Source organism: Xiphophorus couchianus, chromosome 4 (genome assembly GCF_001444195.1).
Source record: "Xiphophorus couchianus chromosome 4, X_couchianus-1.0, whole genome shotgun sequence".
In the NCBI taxonomy this organism is placed as follows: domain Eukaryota; kingdom Metazoa; phylum Chordata; class Actinopteri; order Cyprinodontiformes; family Poeciliidae; genus Xiphophorus; species Xiphophorus couchianus.
In genome coordinates this window covers 24,276,616-24,302,403 of record NC_040231.1, presented here as the reverse complement: position 1 = coordinate 24,302,403, position 25,788 = coordinate 24,276,616, and the positions used below count along the sequence as shown (strand labels likewise).

Below are 25,788 nucleotides of genomic sequence, written 5' to 3'. Positions count from 1 at the left end.
CAATTCAACCAGAAGCCTAAGCTAAGATGGATTTTATTAGGATTTGATGAGATGGACAGACATAAAGTAATGCCAAATTGTGAAAGTGATGAAAAACGATACAGTGACTCCTGATATTCACGGAGGAGAATAGCTGAAACCTGTGAATATTTAAAACCCCTCTAAAATGCTTGCAGCTGCATATTTTAATAGTCAAAACACCAAAAATGCATTAATAAACATTAATAGGCTCATTGGAAACTGCACCACTGCAGAAGCCAAGATCTACAGTCAGAGTACAGCCAATCAGCACCAAGCAAAATTAAATGAGCCTGGATTGGCTGCTTTTGAAATGCGAGCCAATGGTGTGTTGACTAGCATAGTAAGATAGTAGTAGTGTCCCAAGCTGCACTTTCTTTCAAATGTTTTAAATATGCTCTATGGAGAAAAAATCATCAAATATTAAAATGGACATAACCATTCTGATACAAACCAATCCACTGTAGTTGGAACCTCATGCTCAGGTCGTTCTTATTTTACCTGTGACCTGTCTGGTGTGGTACTTTATGAAGCTGATTGCTCTGTATTTGTCTTCACAAATTAAGTACAACCACCATGTGCATGGTATTTGAAGTTACATTTAAAATTTTTTTTTTTGCCACGCAGCATTTTGCATGATGGTCAAAAACGTCAGCCCTCGTCTCAATTAATAAGAACACCTCTGTCCAGATGTTTTCTTCCCTACGTTTCTCGTGGAAAGCTGCACACACAATTTGTTTTGACTCCTTTCCAGCAACGGCATCCTGTATTGAAATACAAGGCCAGAATTATGGAACTAATAAATTCTGTCAGCAGATTATCCCACTGGAGCTGTGGCTCTCTGCTGCTCCTCCAAAGTGACCACGGGCCTCTTGGCTGCTTCTCTGCTGAACTCTCTCCTTGCCTGAATACTTCCTAGTTCGGTTTTAGTCGCGCCATGCGTCGTTTGTCTTCAGATGACAGACTGAATATGTAAATGTATGTAGATTTTTTTTATAACCTATTCTTTGCTCAAACTCCCTCACAGAACAGCTGCACCTACACTGAGATAACTTAACCATAATTGGACTCTCCTGCTCAGTCGCTCATTAAGGCATAACCTCCATGATGGGTCTTCTTTTCAAACCACTAATTGTCAAACTCCCTACATGAGTCTCAGTCTGCTGATCTGCACCAGCTGACATACATTTCAGTGGCACGCACCTGGCTACTGAGTCACCAGCCACATATTTGAGATGATCTATGATTGTTGGTGACCAGTATTCAGTAAATTGACCGAATAATTCCACGTAGTTTCAGAAGAAAAATCTTAACAATGTCTCAGTTTCTTTGCCAAATAGAAACCGAGATGCAGTTTTCAGTTATGAATCATCAACCAAATAGCAGGCTAAGTGACCCAAACATATCTGAACCAACCAGTGATCGTCTGACGCCAGGTGACCACAAACAAATACCACATTCCTGATTTTAAAGCATCCAGCTTTGAAAAAGGTCATGGGATCTTTGGTGCTGCAGTTGCATTTCAAGTCTCCGTGAATGAGTCCTTCCCATTGCTGTGCTGAAACACAGGCAGCACTCTTAACCAGTGACAGAAAGGGAGGGAGAGAGGAAGAGCGAAAGAGGAAGAGACAGCGCTCGCAGCATACAGAGAGAGGTAAAGGGGGAAAAAAACCAGTTTGAGTAGAGGGAGAAGAGTGTCACAGCAATGAGGAGGAGGAGGGACAGAGTGGCAGGAAAAAGGCAGGGAGAAACGCAGAGGGGGACGGACTGAGAGTAAGCGAAGGGGAGGGAGCACCAGAGACGGGAAAGTAGATGAGATGGAGAAGTAAAGAGGGAAAGTGAGGGAGCGCAACAAAACCCAAGAGGACAGACAGCTCAGCAAACCACCAGCTTTCCTCTCACAACTACAAAGATCCAGGCAGAGGGAGAAAGCTGAGCTCGTTAAGAGGGAGAGAATAAAACACCAGAAGTTTTTTTTTTTTTTTCATGTCTCCTTTTTTCCCACTCGGTTAAGAATCGCACTCTTCTCTGAGAAGGAAAGAGACAAAGGACGGGAGAGGACTAAAAGAGTTTCTGCAGCCTCCGCTTGTCCTAAAGGGGAAGATGGATTCAGACTCTGGAGAGCAAAGTGACGGAGACATCTCAGCAGGTAAGCCCCAGGAGTCATTTTACCGCCATGCAGGCAACACTTACAGTTACACACACTCATCTTTTGTAGCGTTTTACAAAGATTCAAAAAGTTCATCATCAGCTTTAAACACATCGTCAGACTCCCAAACTTCCTCTGAACCAGCGATGTATTCCCAAAGCAACCAAACCATTTGACATTTTCCTGATGTTGGAGAGAAGATGTGCTTTGATGCCGGTGGCAGGCACAGCGTCACCGAGTGTCTGCATGAAAGCTGCCTCAGTCACCACCAGGAACAGGCAAGCTCTGACACGTGCAGCCGGTTTGTTCATCAACACATGCACCCAGAGAGAGAGAGAGACTGCAGGCTCCCCGAACGCCCCGATCCTCCTGATGCATCGCAGGGTGCGAGAGAGGATGAAAGGCTTTTCCAGTGGATCCACAAATGTTGTTTCATAAAAAGGAGGAAAGTTTACGGTGTGAGCGCACAGGGCAAAAGTTTACCGCAATAATGAGGAGAGTTACACATTAAACACTCAGGCAGGGTTTTACTGCGGGCAGTTATCTGGATTGTGGATCTTTATAGAATTTAAAGCAAGAAGGGGGGAAGGGCGGGATGAAGCCAATTTAACACATTTTGAGTTAAATTGCAGGACTTGACATCTTCAACAAGTGAGGTGCTTCTCTCCTGTTTGTGTGCATGCAGCCAGACAAGGCTGTTGCTCAGCTCTGCTAGGAAAGAAGCCTTAGCTGTCTAATGATTTCCTTCTTTCATTCATTCCTTAATCATGTCGATGTGGCCTTTTCCATGGACAACATGGAGCTTTCTGTATTAATTATGCCCGGATGAACCATCTGTCTGTCCATCTGGACATTTGTCTGTCTTTCCAATTGGTCCATTTGAAAGGAGAAGGGAACCTGAATGTAAGAGGCTTTATTACAGCTTTATTCAGATCATAAGAAGAGAGTAATAATACAAGATGAGCACGGAAAATCACAACGTTCATGGATGAGTTTGTGGGTTGCGCCCTAAAGAAATGTGTTAAATTCAATCTACCAATGCACAACAAAATGTATGATGAGGATAGATGAAGAAGGCTTATTGTCATTGGAGGCAATGGAGAAAATAAATTCTGCAACCAAAGGCAATCCCACATCATTACTACTAGTGTTTGCTAACCCTACAGAGCAGCGTAGGGTAGAGTGAAGGAGCTAGCATAGCCAGCCTGCACTTCCTGACCTCAATCGTATTGAACACGATGCGATTGTGTATACCAAGTGATCAGCTTGGGCGTGCTGTTGGTGACAGAGATGCCAACAAAACCATATTAGCTGTCTGGTCACAATTACTGGTTGATCAGACACTGCTACCCTGCAGCAGTGTCTGATCAGGCTGCTGGCCAGCATGTGGAGGAGCACCAAGAAACTCCATGTGTATGAATGAATAATCCACAAAGGGGAAAATCAACAGGCTTTCCTGTGGAATATGACTTAGTAGCCTTGGAGCTAAAACGATTAATCGGATTAATTGTGATTAATCAGTATTGAACTAACTAATTTAGTGCTAGATTAATCATTAGCTGGAGTATACTGTTTATAAATAAACCCAAAAATGGTCATTTGCTGAAAGAACAACACACTCAAAGCAGGAATTAGCTCAAAACTGTGCAAAAAAATATATACATTTTATTTTAATATATAGTATTTAAAATAATAACAACCTTTGTTTGTGAATATGTTTTGTCCAAAACTCCTCAAATGCCATAGTTTTAGCTTCACCTGGTTCAAATTCTGTAAAAAACAAAATAAAATTATCTTATTAAGCACCTTTTGCTATCCAATTAGTAATTGGTTAATCCACAAAACAAAACAAAAAAACAATCAATCAACGTACCAGCCCTGTATTGATGCCAACTCAACCACAGAGGGCCGAACTTTTCACATGTTGATGTTAGAATTAAGTTTTAGCTGCCAGTGCTTCATTTGCTACAAATAATCAAGTTTATACTCCAGGAATGCGATGTTGTTGCATTTTAGGCAATAAAAAGATTAAAAAATGAGCTGAATTACTTGTTTTTTGAATCTTAATGTATTTCTAATATGGCATAGAAAAGGCTTCAATGAAAAATGTACAAAAAGTGTCACTTTTCTCATTCAATTAATCGATTAATAGTCAGAATAGTCGGAAAATTAATCAATAACTAAAATACTTGTTAGTTTTAGTCCTACTTAGACAAGATTCATTGTGGCAACAATACCAAAAAAACAAAAAACTTCCTTTGTTTTTTGTGCCAAGCATATTTTTAGTATGAATGTATGAAACGATAGTTCCAATTAATTTAATTTGCATAATTTTTCAGTGCTTAATAGCGTGGAGATTTTTTGTCACCTTCACTCCCCAGGTTTTAAAAACCTTCTGGAGCCAACCCTGCATCTGACAGGAACAACGTTTGTTAGTTAGCTTTGTTCCTCATGCTGAAAGGAACTGTGAAGGCCGGATATATTTGCAGATCGAGAGTCAGTGAGAGCCTGACTCATTCTCAGAAAGCATCATGTTTTGTTGCTGTGCTGCAGTTCCTGCTCCTGTGTTGCTATCAGTGGTGTGGCTCACTTTATCCCGCAGTGAAACCATGGTATTCTGGAAACAGGTTTATTTGGAATCTCTCTCACTCTCACACACTGCCACCATTTTTGATTTTTCCAGTGACGATGTGTGATTGATCTCTGCTTGATGCGCGCATACCCTGCTCCACAGCGTCAGTTGCATAAACACCGAGGGATTTTGTTTCAGGTGACCAGTCAGCCTTCAGCTCTGGCCTCAAGTTGCTGATAATTGCTGTGTGCGGAACATTTCTTTGTTGAGTTTATTTCACCCTCACTTTTCTGCTCGGGAGCCATAGATCACAGTTTACTTTCTCTGAATTTCACAAAAGTCATACTGCACTCACTGCACTTGGACATTGAGCCACTTATGAAGCTACTTTTACCTTAATCTCACACAGTTGTTTTAAACACAGAACATCAGCAGAGTTTTATGATGTTTGTGGAGAACATTTGGAAGGTGAAGTCATGACAGCGCTGTTGCTGACGAAAGGAAAATACGGTTCTAATCACCTGAGGGGGGAAGCTGGTGCGGCTACGCACGCCAAAACTGTAAATAAAGGTAGTCGACCGTGTGTTCTTCGCATTTTGTTGTATGTCAACATGAAACCTGCTAGGGAGTTCCAGCAGCACGGCACAGATCCACTTCCTCTGTCACAAGAAAGTGCTGGTTTGGCTGCAGTGCACCCCCAGCTCATAAAGCAGATAAAACCATGCTGGAACTAGTTCCAAATCATCTGAGCCATCAAAAAATACACCTGAGATTTTCAATCCGTGTGGGAATTTTTTTTTTTTTTTTAAATCTTTGTTTTTCGAGACCACACCAAATTGCAAATCAAAACACAGGCCTTATTCTTGAAATGCTCTATTCATGTCATACAGATAAATGCAAATCTAGCTTAAAGTCTACTGAGACGCCTGTGCAGCATAAACACGAACAGAAGGAAAGGCTTGTATGCTACAAGGCTTCTGCTTCCAAGCCAAATGTAAATGCTGCCATATGTTCAAAATGGTCTATAAATAAAGTGAACGTTTTCTCTCATCTAATTTATTTCAGATAGACTGTATCTCAAAGTCAGACAAGTCCTTCACGTGTTGCTCAGACGGAGAGAATTTTTTTTTTTAGGTACATATGCAAATGCCAGCATTAAATATTTCCAAATTCTGGTTCGAAGCTTATGGGAATCGGGTCCAGCATTTTTTAAAAACGACAGCGATTCCTGCTTTGTTTTCCAACTTACGTGTTTATACTAAGCAGTGACACAGCAGGAAGTAAGTACTGATGCAAATTCAGTTATTTTTCTAGGCATTTACAAAGAAAGACCACATCATTTACTTATTTCAATTGAAGCTAATGGAAAAACAAAAGCTTTCTAGTGAAGCATGAGCTAATGGTGAATATGAAAACATGCTAAGTTATTCAATATCTAACATCTGACTGATTGTTGTTTTTTTTTTTAAAAAGGCCCCAAAATTTTATTCTGTCTGTAATTTAGAGCACAAATAATAATAATAGTGCATCCTGTTTGTACTTCTAAGTCAGATTTTCACAGTTCCTAGTCAGAAAAATGCCAACAAAATCCCCTGAAGTCCAAAGTTAAGAAAGTCGGAGCTCATCATGAAATGGTTTGATGTCAAACATGGCTGAGTGACACAATGTAGCAAAAGTTGCTGGTATTTCTACTTAATGGTCCTTTTAATGGTTTGTATCCGTTTGGACCTGAGGTGCACAAAATGTTACAAATATATACTTGTATACATGTTCTTTTATGTCTTAAGATAATGAAATTAAGATAAATGATATGATTGGATTGAATTGCTAAAAGCACCACATTTTTTGTTTTTTTTAATAATGAGTTTTTTTTGTTGTTTCTTTTTAATCCAGAAATTTGTTGTTCACTCTGCAAACAAAGTCAGATGATTATTTCCAGTCTAGATGATCGTACGTTCTGGAGCAAAGCAAGCACAGTTTGGGAAAAAAACAAAAACAAACATATCTTAAAAAATGCCAATTTTATTGATGGGATCCTTCACTCTACAGCTGACCAATGTTCTGCAATGAGATGTTACCAAACCATTCACTGTAGCAAGTAACTTGTTAGCATTAAAAACAATTAGCATTAGAAACTGTTAGCATTGGGTATGATCTCTCCTTTGTTCATTTACTAGACGTTTGACATTACTTAATAACTAAATAGCAAATAGTTGTTAAGTTGTTCTTCACGTTTCAAACTAGCATCGAAACATTACAAGATGTTTTTAACATGTAAGGAGTGTAGAATTGGTGCGTCAATTAGCATTTAGCTCATTTGATGCTTGATGTCCATGTTAAGCAGATGATTGTTTGACTATTATCTCATCCCAACTTTTAGCTGAAATGTCTTTAGGAGTGAATTGTTATAGTAGCTAAAATTTACTTTTGGATTTCATTTAAATGTTTGTACAAGTCTTAGAATATTATCCCATTTGAGTTGGTTGGTTGAATTTTAAGTTTTTAAAAGACAAGTCTGAATTTCAAAACTTAAAAAGTACTAAATCTTAAATTAATAACAATCGAGACAAAGAAAAGAGTTTCAAAGTGTGCCAATAAGGCAGCGTGCTGTGTAGGAAGAGCACAAGCACTGAATTTCACTACAAAAATCTTACAGTTTTTTATTTCTTCTCAATCCCAGCTGGTTTCTTTCCCTTAATTATAATCACTCATCAAGCCTCTGTCTATATCAGTATCCATTGATAACTCTTTCTTTTCATTATACGGTCACAGTCTGATCTCCTGTTGGTCTGAAGCCCACGCAGACTAGACGCTGCAATTCACTGATCTACCAGATATCTCTAATGTCCGGTTTGTATGCCTCTGGAGTTGTTATATCATGTTGGTGGAGAGTGAATAATCAACCCACGGAGAAGTTTTGGTTGAGTCATCATGGTAATGCGACTCTTAACACCGAACCCCAATCAGCCATCTGCAGAACTATTTCCAGCGTTTTGTTTTTCTGCCCATTTTTCCAGGGAAGATGGTGTTGATGAAAAGCTTGGCTGCTGTAATAATAGATCACAGATCTATTATTACGCAAACTCGTACCAGCAGATGTTTCTGATGGTGCAGCTAAAGTTTAATTTTCAACTCTCACATGTTTACAGACCCACAAACAGCAGCTTTACCAGAAACGAGTCATACCGCTTGAACTTTGCCACATTTTGTCACATGACAACCACAAACGTTTAACTGGATTCTCTGTGACTGGTCAACACGCTCAGCAATGAGTTAAAGTGGAAGGAAAAGGACGTGCGGTCTTCTCATTTTCTAAAAATAAAAATCACAAAAGTTGACGTTTGCATTTAGCCTATTTGTCTCTGGTTGCCCATGATTTTAAATACACGTATCAGTTACTTTTACATGTTGACTTGTTAATAATGAACCCACCTCGTTCACTGCATGATGAGTGAAGAAGAAGAAGAAAAAAACAGATTTTTGTAGTGAAATTCAGTGTGTAACTTAATCTTACCAAATGCAACAAAAAACATATTAGTAGCATAACACAGTGGTGGCAGCATCATGCTATGGAGGTCCATTTCTTTAGCAGAGACGAGATTAAAACAGAGCATTTATAAAATACATTTGTTAGAAGCTGTGAAAAAAATAGATTGGGGTGAAATGGGTTTAACTCTCACAATGTTCTAGACTTATTTTAGACATAAATCCACTAGATAATCTGTAAAACTTTCTTCTACTTTGTAACCATGCATTTGTTTTGTTGGCCTATCACATCGCACACTCCTTCAGTGAGAGACGACTGCCACATTTTAAAAACACAAAGGAGCGTAGCCGCAGATCCTTCCTCCCAGCAGCTGCTGGATATGGAGTCACTTATTAAGCGACTTTCGCCTGAACCTCACAAGGTTGTTTTGAATACAGAATGTCAGAAGTGGGTTGCACCCAACAAAATCAATACGTATTTACATTTAATTTTGTATTTTATACATCTATGTTGGCATTTGTACATCATCTACTCTGTTATTACTCATTTTTAAACAATATTTCCATTGTTATTGCACATCTGTGTTTCTGCACTGATACAGTCCATTGTAAATAGTTTGTATCTTGTTTTTTTCAACACACATAATGCACATTATGTGATCAGTAGCACATCCCTTGGATGGCGAGTCCGATATTCCTATTTCTAATAACTGTCCAGTATTTTCTGTCGTACTTTTGTTCATTATATTATTATTCGTAGTAGTATTGTTGTTGTTGTTGTTGTTTGACATTAAGGTTTTTGTGAACCTTACCGTTTATTGTTGTTGTTCACTTTTGCAGGACAGTGAAGGCTGCTTCATCCCCCCAAAAAATACATTGAACCTTATAGTTGTGACACTAAAGGGTTCACTTTTATGAAGCACTGTATTACGCTATTTATTGCCATCAATCTATTTCTGTCGAAACATGCCATGTACACCGCAGCGTCTGCTTTGTAATGGCCCTGTTGGCCAAATGTTTCGCACACAGAGGCAGCTAGCTTAAGTCAGCCTGCAGTCACTGCAACACGTACATATATGAACATCCACACTCTGTTCTCAGCCCTCCAGTCTTGATCGCCACAAACGCATGCAACCCTGACTCTCCCCTCCTCTGCCTTTAATCTGGCCCACAGATGCAGTCTGCACAAAACCAGCTGCACACACACACACACACACACACACCCTACACACAGGTTCAGGACACCAAGAGCTGGGTCTGGAAAAATATAACACTAACTGAGGAGAGGAAAGAAAGGAGGGAGTTTAGCTGTAAGTGGAAAAGACGACTCAGGAGAAAGTTTTCCAATCGCTGCTGCAGAAAACTATTCCTACAACTCCCAGGTCACTGCTAGAACATTTTCCCCTTGTGTGCAGATGCATTTGCTGACACTATAATTCAGTGGCATTTTATAGGGATAGTGGGACATTGTGAGAAGGGATTAGTCCCCCCTCCCACGGCAGAGCTGTTATTAAAAACTGATATTAAATTGTGTGTGTTATGATCTGTGTGTGTCAATGGAGAGTTGGGCTCCATCTGACGTCTTGTCTTAAACATTTGCTCTGATGCAAAAAGTGTGAGATGTGATGCTTTATGTTTTCACGTTGCTCAAAAATAGTTCTCTTCAGCTTTCAGTGTCAGCTTGGTGACGTGTTTGTGGAAAGGCACCGCCATCTGGGTTTCGTCTTCACTACCTTTTCCTAAAATACACGCGTACTACAGCATATCCAGATGGTATTAAGCTGAAATTGCTCTCCGCAGAAGGAGCTAAAGTGTGTTTCAGGAAACAAGGTGAGGGAGGAGGCTAGTTGTACGCACAGCTTTTCACACTTCGCTCTGGCACAGCTGAGGCGAAGTGTGCTGATTGTAGCATTTTTAAGGCTGTGGCGGGAAAAAGTGGAATAACTATGAACAACCAGTTCAGCAGTACGTCAAATGAAAGCGCTTTGTTCCTGGGAGTTCTGAACACTTTATCAAAAAAGTTCCCCACATGGGGGCCAGGAATTAGATTAACTCTTGCAATAATTAGGCTTAGGTCAGAGCAACAAAAAAAAGCATTAGAAGAAAGAACGCAGTCAGAACACAAAAGCAGAAATGTGCATCTGGGTATTTATGTGAGTGTGAGCAAACCACAGTTATTTCCTGGTCATTAGTTAGGGGTAAAAGTTGGGTGTAGAGAGCTTTGGCTTTTACACTACGCCGTGTCAAGCAGGCTGAGCTCCTTAAAGGCCAAAGCTCACAGCATTTCCAATTTTATGACTCCAATCAAAGCGAGAGCAACCTTTTAATTTAGGCGCACAGGCAGCTGAAGCCCTGCCCCATTTCTGGGTTAACCTTTGCCTTCTTAACATTTGTAACTGGGTGTGCTTTGGGGATTACTTCAATCTGTTTGCTACTGTCCTGTTTGTCTTTAAATAAACATGTGGCATCAAACGGCACAGATTATAGGTCAAGAATCCTGGAAACATCTTTCTTGTTGGAGAGACGGTTATGGGGCGACGTATAAATCAGTCAGTGGTCGAGGCAGCATTTCTCATTCGTGTAAAAACCCAGTTAAAACTCAAACAAACCAGGAAGAGGAAGGTCTGAGGAAAGATGTCGGTGCTTGTTGCATCTGTGAACCCTGGCGTGTTGTTCGTGTGCACAACTCTGTGGAACGATGAGTTGCCACAGAGACTTGGCCACGGGTCGCTGAAGGAGAGGCTTACTAAGGGGTCCATAAAAAATTAAATAAATAAAAATTTTGAAAAATGCTTGCTTCTTTGCCACTCTGCATTGTGGATGTGGTAGGAAATGGACAGAGAGGGAGAGACAGACAAAGAAAGACACTACAGCCAGCTCCTCATGCAGCTGCAGATGGATGTTGGCGACAGTGTTTCAGGTGCAGGTTTGTCTCTGAAGTAACAGACATAGACAGTCTAAATATGGACATCCTGTCTCTTACATCAACACCTTCTTTGTTCTCTCTAGGATCCCGTCACAATATCTTGCAAAAATTTAGAAAATTAAGAAGTCTTTGGTTGCATTCATTCCCTTTAATGACAGCGAAGTTAGAAAATTCTTCCCAAATGTCTTCCCTTTCTTTTCTCCCACTTTCACGGGATAGCTTCTATCAACTTCTTGACTGAAAGCTGTGAAATTAAAACGTACATACTGCCCGCTTCGCTCATTTTCCCACATTTTTCTTTTTCTCAATAAAACGCGCAGCTTCCTTCATTCGGATGAAAAACACAGAAGAAACTTTGAGTTCGGGACTCGGGGGGCCGCAAGACCGTTTTGACTTTATTATCATCTTCTGTATTTTATTTTGCTCTGGTTTCACGGTCTGTCATTATGACTCTCTCTGTCGCACAAACAGACACACACTGGTGACCGTCTTTCTATAAATAGAGAGGAGCTCTTTTATGAATCAAATAAATTCTGGGGAAGCGCTGCGGCTTGGTTCTTTGCTCAGCTGCATATCCAAATCGTTGCGTGTCTGCAATCCAAACAGCAAATGTAGCGAAGGAAGGAAGGAAAAAAACAAAGATGGAAAGAAAAGAAGCAAGAAAGAAAGGAAGAAAAATGTGTGGCGGAAGTTGACGTTGCACAGAAGGAAATCTGTCATTTTCTCATTTGGAAGCCTCGAGTATTTTTGGCTTCCACCAACACCCACATAACAGGAGTAGTTTTCCAGAGACGCTCCCAGAGGAGGGAAACTGAGAAGCGGCCTCGCCTCCAGCCAGTTCACAGGCCCAGCTAACCAGCTAATTGTTGGCCTGACTCCGTTCGCTAGGCGAACAATAGCGCACAGGAGGGAACTACATCTGCCGAAGACATCAGCTGCACAGGGTCAGAGTGTCGCATTCTCTCAGGGCCCTGCGGTCCAGTACTTGTGCCCTCTCCGGATGTCCTGGATACCACTTGTTGACGTCATCAGCTTCTCTTGCATTCACAAAAAGAAAGGTGCAGCTCTAATCGCCGCGGCGTCTCTCATTCCCTCTCTCGCTCCTCTCGCGGACGCATCAGGCCTTTGGCACATTAATCAATCAAACGTCTATTGCCTCTTCCTCCTTTCGCCTCGTCTCTCAGGCTCAGCTCTTTAGGGACATGGCCATTAAAACTGAGAGACAAAGAACGAGATGAGGTATGAAGCATTGAATAAGGCTGAGCGGTGGCCAAAGGCAATCTGCTCTGTGTCCTTCCTGATTCAGAGAAGTTCCTAAGTGACTTCACCGCCGGTCTGTTCCTCACAGAAGAGACATTTAGACCATTCCCTAGACAAATAGAGCTATTCTTTCAAACCTTGTCTTATAGTGCGAGACTTGTCTGTTACAGGTGCATTCATCTACAAGCTTCTTAGGTCTGTGGCTCTGGCTGACAACTCTTGTACCACTTTTAAATTGTTCTTGTGGCAGCATTTTGGCTGATCGGTAGAGAACAGAATAATTGTCATCAGAAAGGATATAATGATGCTGACTGAGATTACTGTAAATTTTAGACGTTTCCATACAGAAACCCTGATGTGCTTTGAAGTAATTTGAGAACTCCCAAATGACGACGAGATGACTGTGAGTTTCTTAACAACTCATTTTTCGTTAAATACGAGGACAACTGAGGATGAAGTTTACATTTTCCAAATTCCAGCCAACAACTAAAAAGCAGCAGGAAGGCTGAGACCAGTGGTGCCTAAAGCTGGTCCTGGAGGTCCGGCATCCTGCATGTTTTAGTTCTCTCCCTGGTTTAACACACCTGGATGAAATGATGGCTCCTTAGATGACCTAAGAAGAGCATTGACATGCTGAAAAGGTTGTTGCTACCACCAGGGAGAGAACTAAACCATGCAGGATGCCGGCCCCCGAGGACCCACTTTGGGCACCTCTGTTTTAGACGAATGTGTTCAACTCCCATCATCATATAAGTGAATTTTTCAGCGCAACCAACCTTCGTTGGTAATTCCAACATCTGTAAAATCAATGCCCTCATGTGTCGAAGCAGTTCTAGCACTGGGTAAAGGCTCAGCAACTTACAACATGTTGCTTTTCCTCTGTTTTTCTGAACATCTAGAGACACTGTGTTGCTGAAACATCGTCTTTTGCGGAGATGAAATTGGAGTCTAGATGTGAAAACAGCAGAAGGGACAGTTTGTTCCTTCTGCTGCTCCAGACATTCTAGATGTCAGATTTTAGAAATGCGTCGTATTTGCAGCCGCTCCAAACACGGCCTTAAGGTTTCAGCTCTACATAAACAAGCCTGTAACAAAGATATCAGCAGATCTTGTTCAACAACGCCTGAGGCAATGTGTTTTTTTTTTTTTTTGCAGCTGACCCATGCAATTAAAATATCAAGCTTGTTTTGAAAAGTAATTTTTATCACTACATTTTAATGGAAGAAGGAAATGAAACTTATTCACTTCTCAAATTCTGCCAAAAGTGAGTGAAGACGTCACCGTTGTAACTTTTTTTTGGCATTTCTGCGCCAGAGAATTTGGTTCTGAGAACAAACCGCATCGCTGTCAAATAACTGAGTATGCAAGTTGTTTGCAAAAACTATAGGAAACGTATTCACAATTTCAGTGGTTTAAAATGCACATTAGAGATTAAAAAGCACCATCATCTTTTGCCAGCACCTTGATTCAAAACTATTAGCCAGACAGTCAAAACCATGTAAAATAGATATTAATTGAAAAAATAATAATTTGTCCTTTTATTCACACTGTATTAGAAAAAGGCATGTCGAGAATTATTGATACCTTAATTCTAATCAATAGAAAAACATTTTTTGACACCAAACTGATCAGACGTTTTATAATTGCTCAGCAGGTTTTTACATGTTTACTTTTAAAGGTGATCTGTAAGTTATTAAGGATGGAAGGGCTCCTTGCCATCACCCTAATCTTTAGCATCCTCCACCGATTCGCCATCAGATTTAAGTCATGTAAATGTTACATACTGTGACAAAATTACTTTAAGCATAAATATGAGCAATTTTATTCACTTACTGTCTCGTTCATTTCTGTTCTTTGTCCTCAAGTTACTGATGTTTTCATTGTGTAATCGCTGCATTTTATTTTTTGCCTCCTACAGTTTCCACAAATAAAAAGTAGGCTAAGCAGAGAGAGTATCACCTGCATAAAAGTAAAACACAGCAAAAAAAAAAAGCATCACTTTGTCTTTTTGTGTGAGAAAGTGACTCCTAAGGTTTTAAACCCACTGAGGCGTCTTCCGCCTTCACGTTCCTGCTTCAGCAAGAAACTCTAAATGATCTACATCTATAAAGCTGCTGACTTGAAAGTCCATGACCCCACTTCATTCAGGTACCAGTCATCGAGATATTCAAACCGAGTTATTTATTAACCTTGAAGCTCCGACTGCTCCCCTTCATCTTGAGCAGCTGTTAATGACATCTTCCAGCTCAGGCCTGGCCTTTGCAGACTGCCGCGTGGTCAGACTACGCATCGTTGAAGAACACGTGCTGCAACGCTACATTGTCCCTGTGGTCCTTCTGCTGTTTGATGTTACATCTTTCTCAATTGCAATCACTTACTTCCATCCAGAAACAAACACACACATGCAATATAACAGACTGCGATTGTGCAGGGGCGGCATGTCTGAGTCATCCGTGTCGTGTTGTGGGAGTCAAAAATACATTTTCATGGTGCAGATCCAAAGTGAGAAGACAAAAATGACTACAAGACACTGCATTTCATCTGGTGTTTTATTTTCCCCCTTCCCCATCACATATGAAAGTCGGTATATAATTTACAGTGTTTGCCATCTATTTGTGTTCCCCAGAAAAGGCAGAAGAAGAGTGAAGCTCTTGAGTCTTGGACCCAAAAATAAAAGCCTTTCCTCCAGTGCTACCAGCTGGCACAGGCCGCCTCCTCTGCTCCCTTCCTAAATCCACTGGCCTCTCAGGCCTGTTTAGCACTTTTCCCAGCAAGCTATTAAACCCCCGTTTAAGTCTTGCCGAGTGACCCACTCCATTGTTGTGCTCAAGCCTTGTAAATCCAGTCAGAGAGGCTCTGCTGCAGCTCCTTATATTCAACCAAAGGCAAACCAGAGAGCCAAGGCAATGCAGGAGGAAGTTCAGCTGTCAGCCCTGCTCACTCCTGTTCTGTGAGGAGCTCTTTCCCCTGTTGGCTTTCATGACTTGTTGAAGTTGTATTTGTGCTCTGTGTATGTAAACTTCACAAATAATAGCCTTTTTTTTTTTTTTAAATCGCGGTCCAAACACGAGTTTCTTACTTGTATGTGAAACGTAAATTCTAAAGGTCGACTTTATGACACACCTGGAGGCCCACAGGAAATTAAGGAAATTGCAAGAAACGGAAAAAATTGTCTGGAGAAATTATAGCCGAATCAGCCTCTACGGGGTTCAAAGTGTGCCCTGGTATCCACTCGCTTTAGAGCCGCGCATTCACAAAACAGGGCTGCCTGTGAATGGAAAATGGGTTGCAGATGGAAAGAAAATGACCAGCCAAAACTTTTGATGGCAATAAATGGGTTTTGGAGAAGTGTTGCAGAAATCAACAGCTTTTTTTTGTTGTTGTTTGTTGCCGTCAAACGAGTACTCTTCTTCCTTCCTGCAAAAACAGGCCGTCTGTCAGCAGCCTTTATTGTTTGGCTGTTTGAAGTAACAATTTTTGGAAAGAGCAATAAGTGCAAAGCTATTGTGAGGAAAAGTAAATAATTTTAGGTATTGTAACTCCCTCCAAGCAGAAAACGGACACAAGGCGTTCTTCGTTGTTACTGGCGTTTAATAACTATGCCGTGAGAACTGTACAAACACAAAATACGTATTTACAGAAACACGTTCACTTAGAGAATAGACAACTATTAGACACAAATTAAAATACAAAAAAATGCGTACCTCATTGGCCGCTTCAACCTGAAAGGGTTAATACAAAAAACTCCGTGTAACGTCTTCTTGCAATCAGCTACACGAGCCTTAATGCCTCACCGAAACCTCTCCATCAACTAACAGCAAAAAAGAAGCATGCTGCCTTACACAGAGTGTTGCGTGTCACTATAAAATGTGCCGGAACGAAACAACACATTAAACATTGGTTCCGCTTCGGAACCATTTGCACACTTTGTAATAAATATAAGTATTTTACATCACTTTAACTTATCTACACCAACTTAGAATCCTGAAATTAACCCAAACTGTATAAACTGCTGCTGATGGCAGCCACAGGTATAGCCATATGAAATGAATGTCCATGGACCTATGTCTCTATCTGTACGCAGATAATAATGTTCAGTGTTGGATGAAAATGAGTGTTTTGCACCTGTCCTGGTACCACATTGTGTTCATACTCGACACATGTTATCAGCAACAACCTCAAACAGGTTTTGAGTGTATGAATCTGTGTTTGCATTACTCATATTTTTCTTTTTCAATGTCGCCGTCTAGGAACAGTAGTCCTTTTAATGGGGCAAAACGAGTTTGTCCATGTCGACCTTATGATTGTAAGGTTGAGTTGGGGCCCAACCTGGACAGGTCACCAGAACGGGACACGGAACAGACACAAGAGAAACCGGCAATTGCCACACGCCCTCAACTCAGGGCAATTTAGAATCTCCTTTTCACCAAATACGCTTGTTTTGGACTGTAGGAGGAAACCCGAGTCCTCAGAGAAAACCCACACAAATCATTGGGAGATTATGGAGACTCCTCACAGAAAGCCCCCAGATGGAACTGGACCCACATTACTGTGAGGGAACCAACAAAAAGAAAAAAATAAGTCTATATAATATAAATCAATTTATTATAGTGGTAAAGCCGACTTTAGATGACAATTGCAGATGCAGATTTTGTCATTTTGGTGACCGCAGTCAAACTTCAACTTTCCTTCTTCTTCACTATTTTCATCTGCCTTTTTGTCCGAGACATACTTGTTGCTTATCGTTGCGTGGCAGAGAACGACACGTCTCAGAGTTGGACTTGAGTTACACTTAAGTACCAAAAACAAAGTCTTCAGATTGGAGTCAGAATGTGAGGCTGTGGTTTACAGACCATCACCCATAATTAGCGGTGAAGGTAAACCATTTGTAAGCCACAGACCACATGTCTGACAGAGCAGTGCTGAGTCTTCTATGTGAGGGTGCGTTTGATTTATTACCCGGGAACTTTTTTTTCAGAATGCAGGCGATTAATTGCTCATATGTTCACCGTTGTTCTGACAGTCAGTAAAAATATTAACGCGTCTCCATCAGGTTTGTTGTTGTTGCTCGGCTAGCATCGTTAAAAAGACACATCTGGCTTTCCCAAATGAAAGCACTCCCTGTTCTATCCAGATAGTTTACTTTCTTAATGGTGGCCTTAGTTCTCACATGTGCACCACTTCTACATTATAACCAGGACTGTAACTCAAATGTAGCAGCACTTAACTAATGATAGCCTTATTTAATCCCATGCTAAACTGTGCTGTTTGCACTAATGAAGATTTCTGATACTTTCCCCTTAAAAGAAAATACCATGAAATTCACATGTGGTTCCCATGTTCCACATGTGATAAAGTATTTTGTTCATGTGATCCATGGTTTATTCAACATGGGATCACGTGTGTCATATTTAAACTGCTTTAATTAAATTGATGCGTTTTTTTATATTATAAGCCATTCAACGCCTCCCATTTCGATCCTTGTGACATGTTAGGTTGTATTTTAAGCAGAGTTGGGCTTCTGGAGATATTTTTTTTCTAATTTACATGACAACTAATTCGAATCATGCATGCTCAATTATTAGGTAAAAATATTTTGCAAAGCAGGCACTTTTTTACGTCGGTGACAGAAATATCATCAAATCCGCCACAAGGTGCAGAGACCAACCCTATTTTCTCCTACGTCCCTCCAGACGCCATCATCCACCCGTTCCTAAAATATTCCAGATATCCTGACAGATACTCATTCTCTTCATGACGACGGCTGTAAATATTCAGCTGCCCTGAACGTGCTTCTTTCTGCCGTTGAGGCATGAAGCAAAGCACACCCAAAATAACTTGCATTCACAGGCTTACAGGGCCGTCTCAGTCAGACTTGTGTGCTCTGCTGCGATCCGGCGGATAATTCCCCCCTGGCTTTGACTCAGTGAAGGCCAGCCGCGCTCCTCTGCGTTAGCCACCGGCCCCCGCTGACGGCTCACTCTTCTGGTTACTCTGGAATGAGACCAAGATAAGCCTTGGGATCCGAGCTCCATATCGCGGTCAGTCTACTAAAGAAAATGTCCAGATCAGTAACTGACTTGATGTTTATTTTTGCAACACATTCAAATCTAATAAGGTGTCAAAATCAACTTTGCTAAGGCTGTTTTTTTTTATGAATAATTGAGTGATCCTCATTTTTTTAAAGGTAAAAGGTAATTTTATTTACATAGCACATTTTCAGCACCAAGGCCATACAAAGTGCTTTACAGGAATTAAAAGGAAATACAAACAAAATAACAAACCAAAGAAAAAAGCAAAAGAAGAAAAAACTAATAATGTTGATCCAAAGTAAATAAACTAGATACTCCTGTTCAGGGTTGGTAGATAAGTATAAGTTAGTAAGTATCCTCTGGTCTAATTCCTTTTCTGGGTTGGGAGGATAGGAGTCTAAAAAGTAGTTGCTGAGGTAATTGTTCTGGATTGTAAGTTTTAATCCCTGTTCTGGGTTGATAAATGAGTGCAGGTATTCTCTGGACTTTCTAAATGTGCTCCGAATTTGTAAAAGTAATGAGTTTCTAAGTAATAATAAAAACTAAATGTTCCTGTTCTGGAAGAATTTTTTCTGAATTAAAAAAATCCAGAAAAAATTCTAATTCCTTTTCTTTTTACTCAATACAAATTTGATGTATTCTTTGCCGATTCTTTTCATCATAGAAAGATTGAATCCAATAATAAAACGACATGAGGAAAAGCCATGGCTCAGATATGGAATTTTGATGTAGAGAAATGTGAAGTAGTCATTATTTCACTTAGGAAATTGTGATTCAAGTCTCAGAATTCAACTCCTGAGAGAGTCAAAGTTAATCTTTATCTCATTAATCAATCGATAGAGGCAAGTCATTATGCATAAGCCACAGAGAGCAGCTCTGACAGGTGGTTTGCATATTTTCCCTTAAAATGGTACGTTTGATTTATTAGCCATGGGACGTTCCTGGATGTGGCTTATTAATAACTCATAACTATTTAATTATGTTAGTTGTAGATTTAAAGTCATGAGCTCATGGATTTCTCTCAAGCCTAACTCTTAAATATCTTAACTCAGGTCTTTTCAAAGCTTAGTGTGTCTTTGACATTTCATTCTTTCGCTGCTCAGCTGGCGTCAGTTAAACAGAGTCACTTCTTGAACAGAAATAACCCTTTCTGTTCAGTGCATTGCAACAACAACACGCTTTCATTCTCGCACTACTTTTTGTACTTATTTTGTAACTTGTAATAAGTTGCTCTTATTGTGTACTTTATACACAAGGCTTTCAAATAAGCTTGTAAACCCTACGACACAGAACGTTCTTAAGAAAAGGCTCCGACTCTAAACATCCGGCCAATTTGAACACACTGACTAAAAAGTGCCAGCTACTGTATGTTATTACAAATACATTTACAGATTCTCCGTAGAACAAATGTCATCTCATTGTTGCCATTTTACTTTCTACATAAATGTTTATTTACGTTTCTAATGGGCTAAATATAATTTCTTACACCATCCATCCATCATCTTTACCCGTTTATTGTTGCAGGGTCACAGCTTTTCTTTATTCCTTAGTGATTTAACAAGTCACATCTACACAAATTAAAAGACCGCTGTACAATTGCACGATTTTAATTTGTGCCCCATAGCAATAAATTGCTAAAGACAGACAAGATGGCATGCATCCAGTGAGAGAATGTTTATCTAAGTCATCAGAGAAATGAGACCTGACTTGTTTTTGGAAAATGGATTTGTGAGCTTCTCTGTATACCTGCAGTATTTTCTGCTCAGTTTGGGGGAAACAGGAGAAGTGTTTTTTTTTTTTTTTGTTCGAGTTGCTGCGCACAAGGGCTCAAATGAGAACATTGCATTACTTATTCGATAAAAATAAAAACTACTCCATCCACAAAAACTTTCAATTATTTATCTTTCCTACTAAACATAAAAAATGCGTAGGCTTGTTTAAACATGCTGCTGTTGCCTCACACATGGATCATTTTTTCTTGGCAGTAAGCTCAACATCTAATCTCAGTCGCATCCTGGACCTCATCATTCATGACAAATCTAAGACCCTCTTTTTGATACACTGCGAGTGTTTCTGGCCAACATGGAAATGAGCCGTCCAGTTGGACGCTTTCTGCCAAAAGACACCTTTAGCAGAGCTGGCTTGGCTATTCTCCAGGTTCCACACTGGATGCATGTTCTGATGCAACGCAGCAGAAAATGTTGACTCAGGCCTCTAAAAACATCAGGCGGGACAAAGAGAGACTGTCTGGTCAACAGCCACGGGCAGAGAACAGCAAGCACCTTGCTAATCCTCATGTTAAAGCAAACTTCACAAACTCCCACAGCACTCGTGTGTAACCGCTTTGATGGGGCCAACGCTTGTGCAACGGCCCCAATATCAGCGGTTTGTTTCCCAGCAGCGTATTCCCACATGCCACATAGAGCGCCTACTTTATTTTAACACTTCAGGACAAGCGAGGCAGTAAAAATAACGAGCAGGTAGCAGAGACAGTACAGGAGAGGGATGAGGACGAGGAACAGGGCGGACAGTTTTCTCTCCTGACAGCTTGGACTCTTCTCTAACTCCTTCTGACACTCTGGTTCATGCATGTCGTTCATCACAGCCTCTGGGTGACAGGCTGTATGCGAGTGTGTGTGTGTGGGGGCGTGTGTGTGTGTGTGTGTGAGAGAAAGCTTGGACATCTCAGCGTCTTCATGTGCACTTTCGGGAATCATCCACCCTCGTTCGCTCTGTATCTTTAGCCAGACTCTGAATCACCCGCCTCGTCAGAGGCCTGTTTATAGCCTCGCAGAAGCAGAAACAGAAACAAACTTTCTCTGCAGTCATTATCTCAATCTGTGTTGATTGTAATAATCAGGGATCTCTCTAATGAACAAAAGATGAATGCACTTAGAGAGCGAGTGGTTTCACAAATTGGTAAGTTTCATATCCAGAGCAACTCTGCAACCACGGGGTACGTCAGCAGGATGTCACCTTTATCGGTGCGTCCTTTTGGGTTTCTGAATATCAGAGGCTCGCTGGAACAAAGAGCCGCTTGATAGAAACGGGAAATGACAGTGACAAAGAAAGCCTGTTGATGAGCGGCACAGATCTGACTAATAAAAACCAGTTACACTCACTGATGCTGCTATTCAAATATCATGGAAACTAGCATGCACTTGTTGTGATATTCACGTAGATATATATTTTTTAGCCCATGCTGCGCTGTCACTATTCCTTACATGAAGAGCAGTGAGAAGGAGAAAGTTTCAGTAATTTGTTTAAAAGTGTTGAAGGTGTCCTGCTGGAATCATTTCTGTAATGAAATTATGTCTTTTTTAATTAGATTTTACAGAAAAGGAAGCGAAGAACCAGGTAAATCTAATTTCTCGGCTGATTTGATAGCTGCTGAAAAGTATTTTTGGTGCACATACATATAAAGACATAGTTGGAAAAAATAGCTGTTGTGGTGTAGTGATTAAACAAATAGCTGAAATATAATGAGTTTTGGTAATTACCTTTTAAAACTGAGCAGATGAAATGGCCACAGAAATATTTAAACATAAAACACTTAAGAGTTTGATGAAATGTGTTAAAGCATTATTCGACATGGCAATAATTACTAGTTCTCCTGAAAAAAAAGTGAAAAAAAAAATGTGAAAATCCATCACCAATCTGTGTAACTCCCTCAGAATCAAGTAAAAACCCTGAAACTATCAGTTTTATTCCTCACATCCCTCATATTCATATTAAATGTTGTTTAAATGTGAAAAGAAATATTTATTCCTGGGTATCAAATTTCTCAGAAATGGTCTAAAAACTCCTAAAGGTAGGACAACTTCAGAGTGGCAGCTTCAAACCCACCAAGCAACATTGCAAACTCATTTAAATGAAGATCTCTGCTGGTGTTGTCCAAACAGATCAAACATCTGGATGAATGATTCTCCCCAGAACAAACCGTGCAGCTTTGATCGGCCAACCTAAAATATAACCACTGGAAACTGAAAGTCTGGGGCATGATGCCACTGAAATGGGGCATGAACTCAAAACACTACGCAGGCATCCAACAACTGGTTTATGTCTCTCCCAGCCACCAAATGTGGGTTCATCATTAGCCCAGTTAATGTTTTTGGTTAAGAGCACCAGATCTGTCAAAGGAGTGGGAGGGGCGTCGTTGTGGTGGTGCTGGGGGAGCGGATCGGACGGTGAACGACTGTAAACAAAGGAATTTGCCTTATTTGTTGTTAAATGTCATGGTGGGCTAATTGTATTTCACGAAATGTCATTTAGCTTCAGACCAACAGATGAAATGTCACTTCTCTACATTCATGTGAAATGCCACGGATTAGGTTTCTCCCTGATGTGGGGGAAAAGGGGCTCCATTCAACCTCTGCTCTGTGTTTGTATTGCGACAGCAAACAAGCAGAGGATGTGAATTTAAAACATTTAAAATATCCATCTGGTAGAAACAAAACGCAGCGACAACAAATCCCGTGTTGCTCCTTGAATTTGGCCTCCTCCTCTCCCTGTCTTTAGAGGAACATGTGGAGGAGGAAGAGGAGGCTGGTGATGTGCCCGTGGAGCAGGAGAGAAAAGTGAAGCCTCTCTCCTCACCTTTAATCATAAAGGAAGCTATCCGGTGTGTAATTTGAAGTTGGGTGGCACCTAAATAAAGCCCCGCTCCTCACATTCACACAGACACGTGCCAGCCTGCCGCTGGATAACCGAACACAGAGCCTTTCATGTTCTCCTCTACAGGACAAATTGTGGATCCAAATGGGGGATATTTTTCCAGACTTTTTAAAGACTCCTATCAGAAGACAGCTGTTTGATGTGATCCAGAGCCGACAGCGAATCCTCCCAAAGGCGGCGGCCTGCTCCAGGGAGGCCGCCGCCCTGCTGCAGAATTAGGCTGCACCTCCTTTTGTGTGCTCATGTTTCTAATTTGTTTTGTTTCATATGAGCTTTATTCACTGCGACATAAACAGATGTTTACCTGACTTTTGTCCGTTGTTCATGAATGGGTTGTATTTTGCTGCCATATTTACTGAAACTACCTCAACTGCATCCAGCTGCATAAATGCACAACAATAAATTCAGAGAACATAGTTTTACATCTGCTTTGCTTCGTTAAAATAAAATAGCGCATACTTTTGGGGGGTTATGAATGTAAGGTCAAAGAAACGTTTGGAAATGTTTTTTTTTTTTTTAAAAAAGGTCAACAGAGTTTCAAAAGCTAGTTTATCCAGATGGACTTCAGCTGGTTTATGCAAACACACTGAACACCACAGAGATTAGTCAAAGCTCATACTATAAACACATACAGGGATGCACTCTGTGTTTTGTTTACAGCATCACGATAAAACTTCAAAGACTCTCTGTTCTCAAGATAAAAAGAAAAAGACAAGACTGCCAGGTACTTTCTAGAACCTACAGGCAGCTTTCTTAAACAGCTTGTTGGTTTCTGGTACTTTTTGATAATTAGCAATACAAAGTAATTTCCTAGGAGATTCAACTTACTTTCCCAGAACTTACAAGGTGCTGCTTGGAAATGACCACTTTCAGAGACAAGAGGGTGTTTGCTTTACATGCATCCTGTACCAGTAACCTGAAATATTCAGGTTGGCTAAAAGGACTTGCAGGGTATTTTTCTCAATTTATAGTCCACTAACATAAAGAGTACTCTCCAGAACGTGAAAGTCTCTTTCTTGAATACTCACATATTTTCAGGTTTTTCTGGAAATAAAATAAAGAAATAAATATGATAATCTTTCTTGGAGCTTGAGCAAACATACTTGGCAGTTTTGTGAACCTATAGGTTTTGCAGAAGTATCCTTGATGTTCCAGAAAATGAACTTAGAAGGACTGGAAGATTACCATCCAGGTCCAAGGACGTATTCACAAAGTCTCAGGAAGTAACTTGCCAGCCTGTGACAGAAACATGTAATTTTCTTGGAAAGTAAAGTATCCCTTAAGTACTCCTTAAACACAGTGTGAATTATTTTGGTAATCTGAAGTAAGCATGTAATTATGTGTCATTTTCAAAGTGCAAATAAGTTGCCTCACCATGCAGTACTCTGTAAAAAGGAGTAAGCACCCTGTAAGGCAAGCTCTGATAAATGACCGGTTAGCATTATGAAAGCACATGCTTTGGAAAAGCAATATTTCACCAATATCTTCAGCTGTTTTTTGATATTGCTGTGAAACTTTGAATTACCTCCTCATCTCACATCCTGCTCTCTGTTGCCTTTGTCTTCCTTCAGGACAGGAGAGCTTTAACTCTCGCTCCCTGGCCATGCAAGCCCAAAAGAAGATCCTGAGCAAGATGGCGACCATGGCGGTGGCCAACATGCTTACAGACGACACCAGCAGTGAGATCCTGGACGAGCTTTACAAAGCGACCCGGGAGTTCACCAAGAGCAAGAAAGAAGCGCACAAGATCATCAAGGATGTGATCAAGATTGCCCTGAAGATTGGCATCTTGTACCGCAACCACCAGTTCAGTCCCGACGAGCTGGACACCGTGGAGCGCTTCAAGAAGAAGATGAACCAGGCGGCCATGACGGCGGTGTCGTTTTACGAGGTGGAATATACCTTCGACAGGAATATCCTGGCGGAGCTCCTGCTGGAGTGCAGGGACCTGCTTCACACCCTGGTGGAGGGGCACCTGACCGCGCGCTCACACGCACGCATTGATCATGTTTTCAACCATTTTGCCAACGGGGATTTCCTGGCGGAGCTGTACGGGGACGGAGAGGAGTACAGACTCTCTCTAAGGAAGATCTGCAATGGCATCAACAAACTGCTAGATGAAGGAACGCTTTAACCTCTCACACCTCTACTGCTCCTTCTCTACTCGCTCCTTTCCCTGCCAGTGTCTCCTGCCTCCCATTTCACCTGCCACTCCTGACAGCAAACACCCTGCCTCTTCCTTATGTCTCTTGTCTTCCTGTTTCTTCCCCATCCATTTCCATGGAGGTTGTTGTAACATCCTGCTGCTGTGGGTCAGTGAGGGATTTCTTTTTTCCCCCCCCATTTAGACTGTCTCTTCACTCAGTGGATCATTTCTGCAAACCAGGACACACTGTTTCACAATATACACATTATACATTCCCTTTGTGTGCTAAAGTTGTACTGTACCAACAGCCAAAAAAAAAATTATAATACTGTAGTAGAGTGTTTGGATATGGAAGATAATCAGTGGTAGTAATCAGTCTCTGTGTGTTTTGAGTGTGTTCAAAAGTATGCGATTTGCTTGTGTAGCGTTGCGTACTGTGTCATGGTATGTTTGTTATGAGTCCATGTCAATCTTCTCAAAAAGGGTGATAACACTTGTCTTTTATTAAAGATTTCTTTAAATCAG

At 40.8% G+C, this 25,788-nt stretch overlaps 1 protein-coding gene across 1 annotated transcript; it reads left to right on the top strand.

The window, feature by feature from the left end:
- Positions 1-1,703: 1,703 nt before the first annotated feature.
- tnfaip8l3 (tumor necrosis factor, alpha-induced protein 8-like 3) lies at positions 1,704-25,788 on the top strand. Its single transcript, XM_028015127.1, has 2 exons — positions 1,704-2,167; positions 24,689-25,788. Exons 1-2 carry the CDS (start codon positions 2,122-2,124, stop codon positions 25,249-25,251), a joined length of 609 nt encoding a protein of 202 aa, XP_027870928.1. The 5' UTR covers positions 1,704-2,121; the 3' UTR covers positions 25,252-25,788.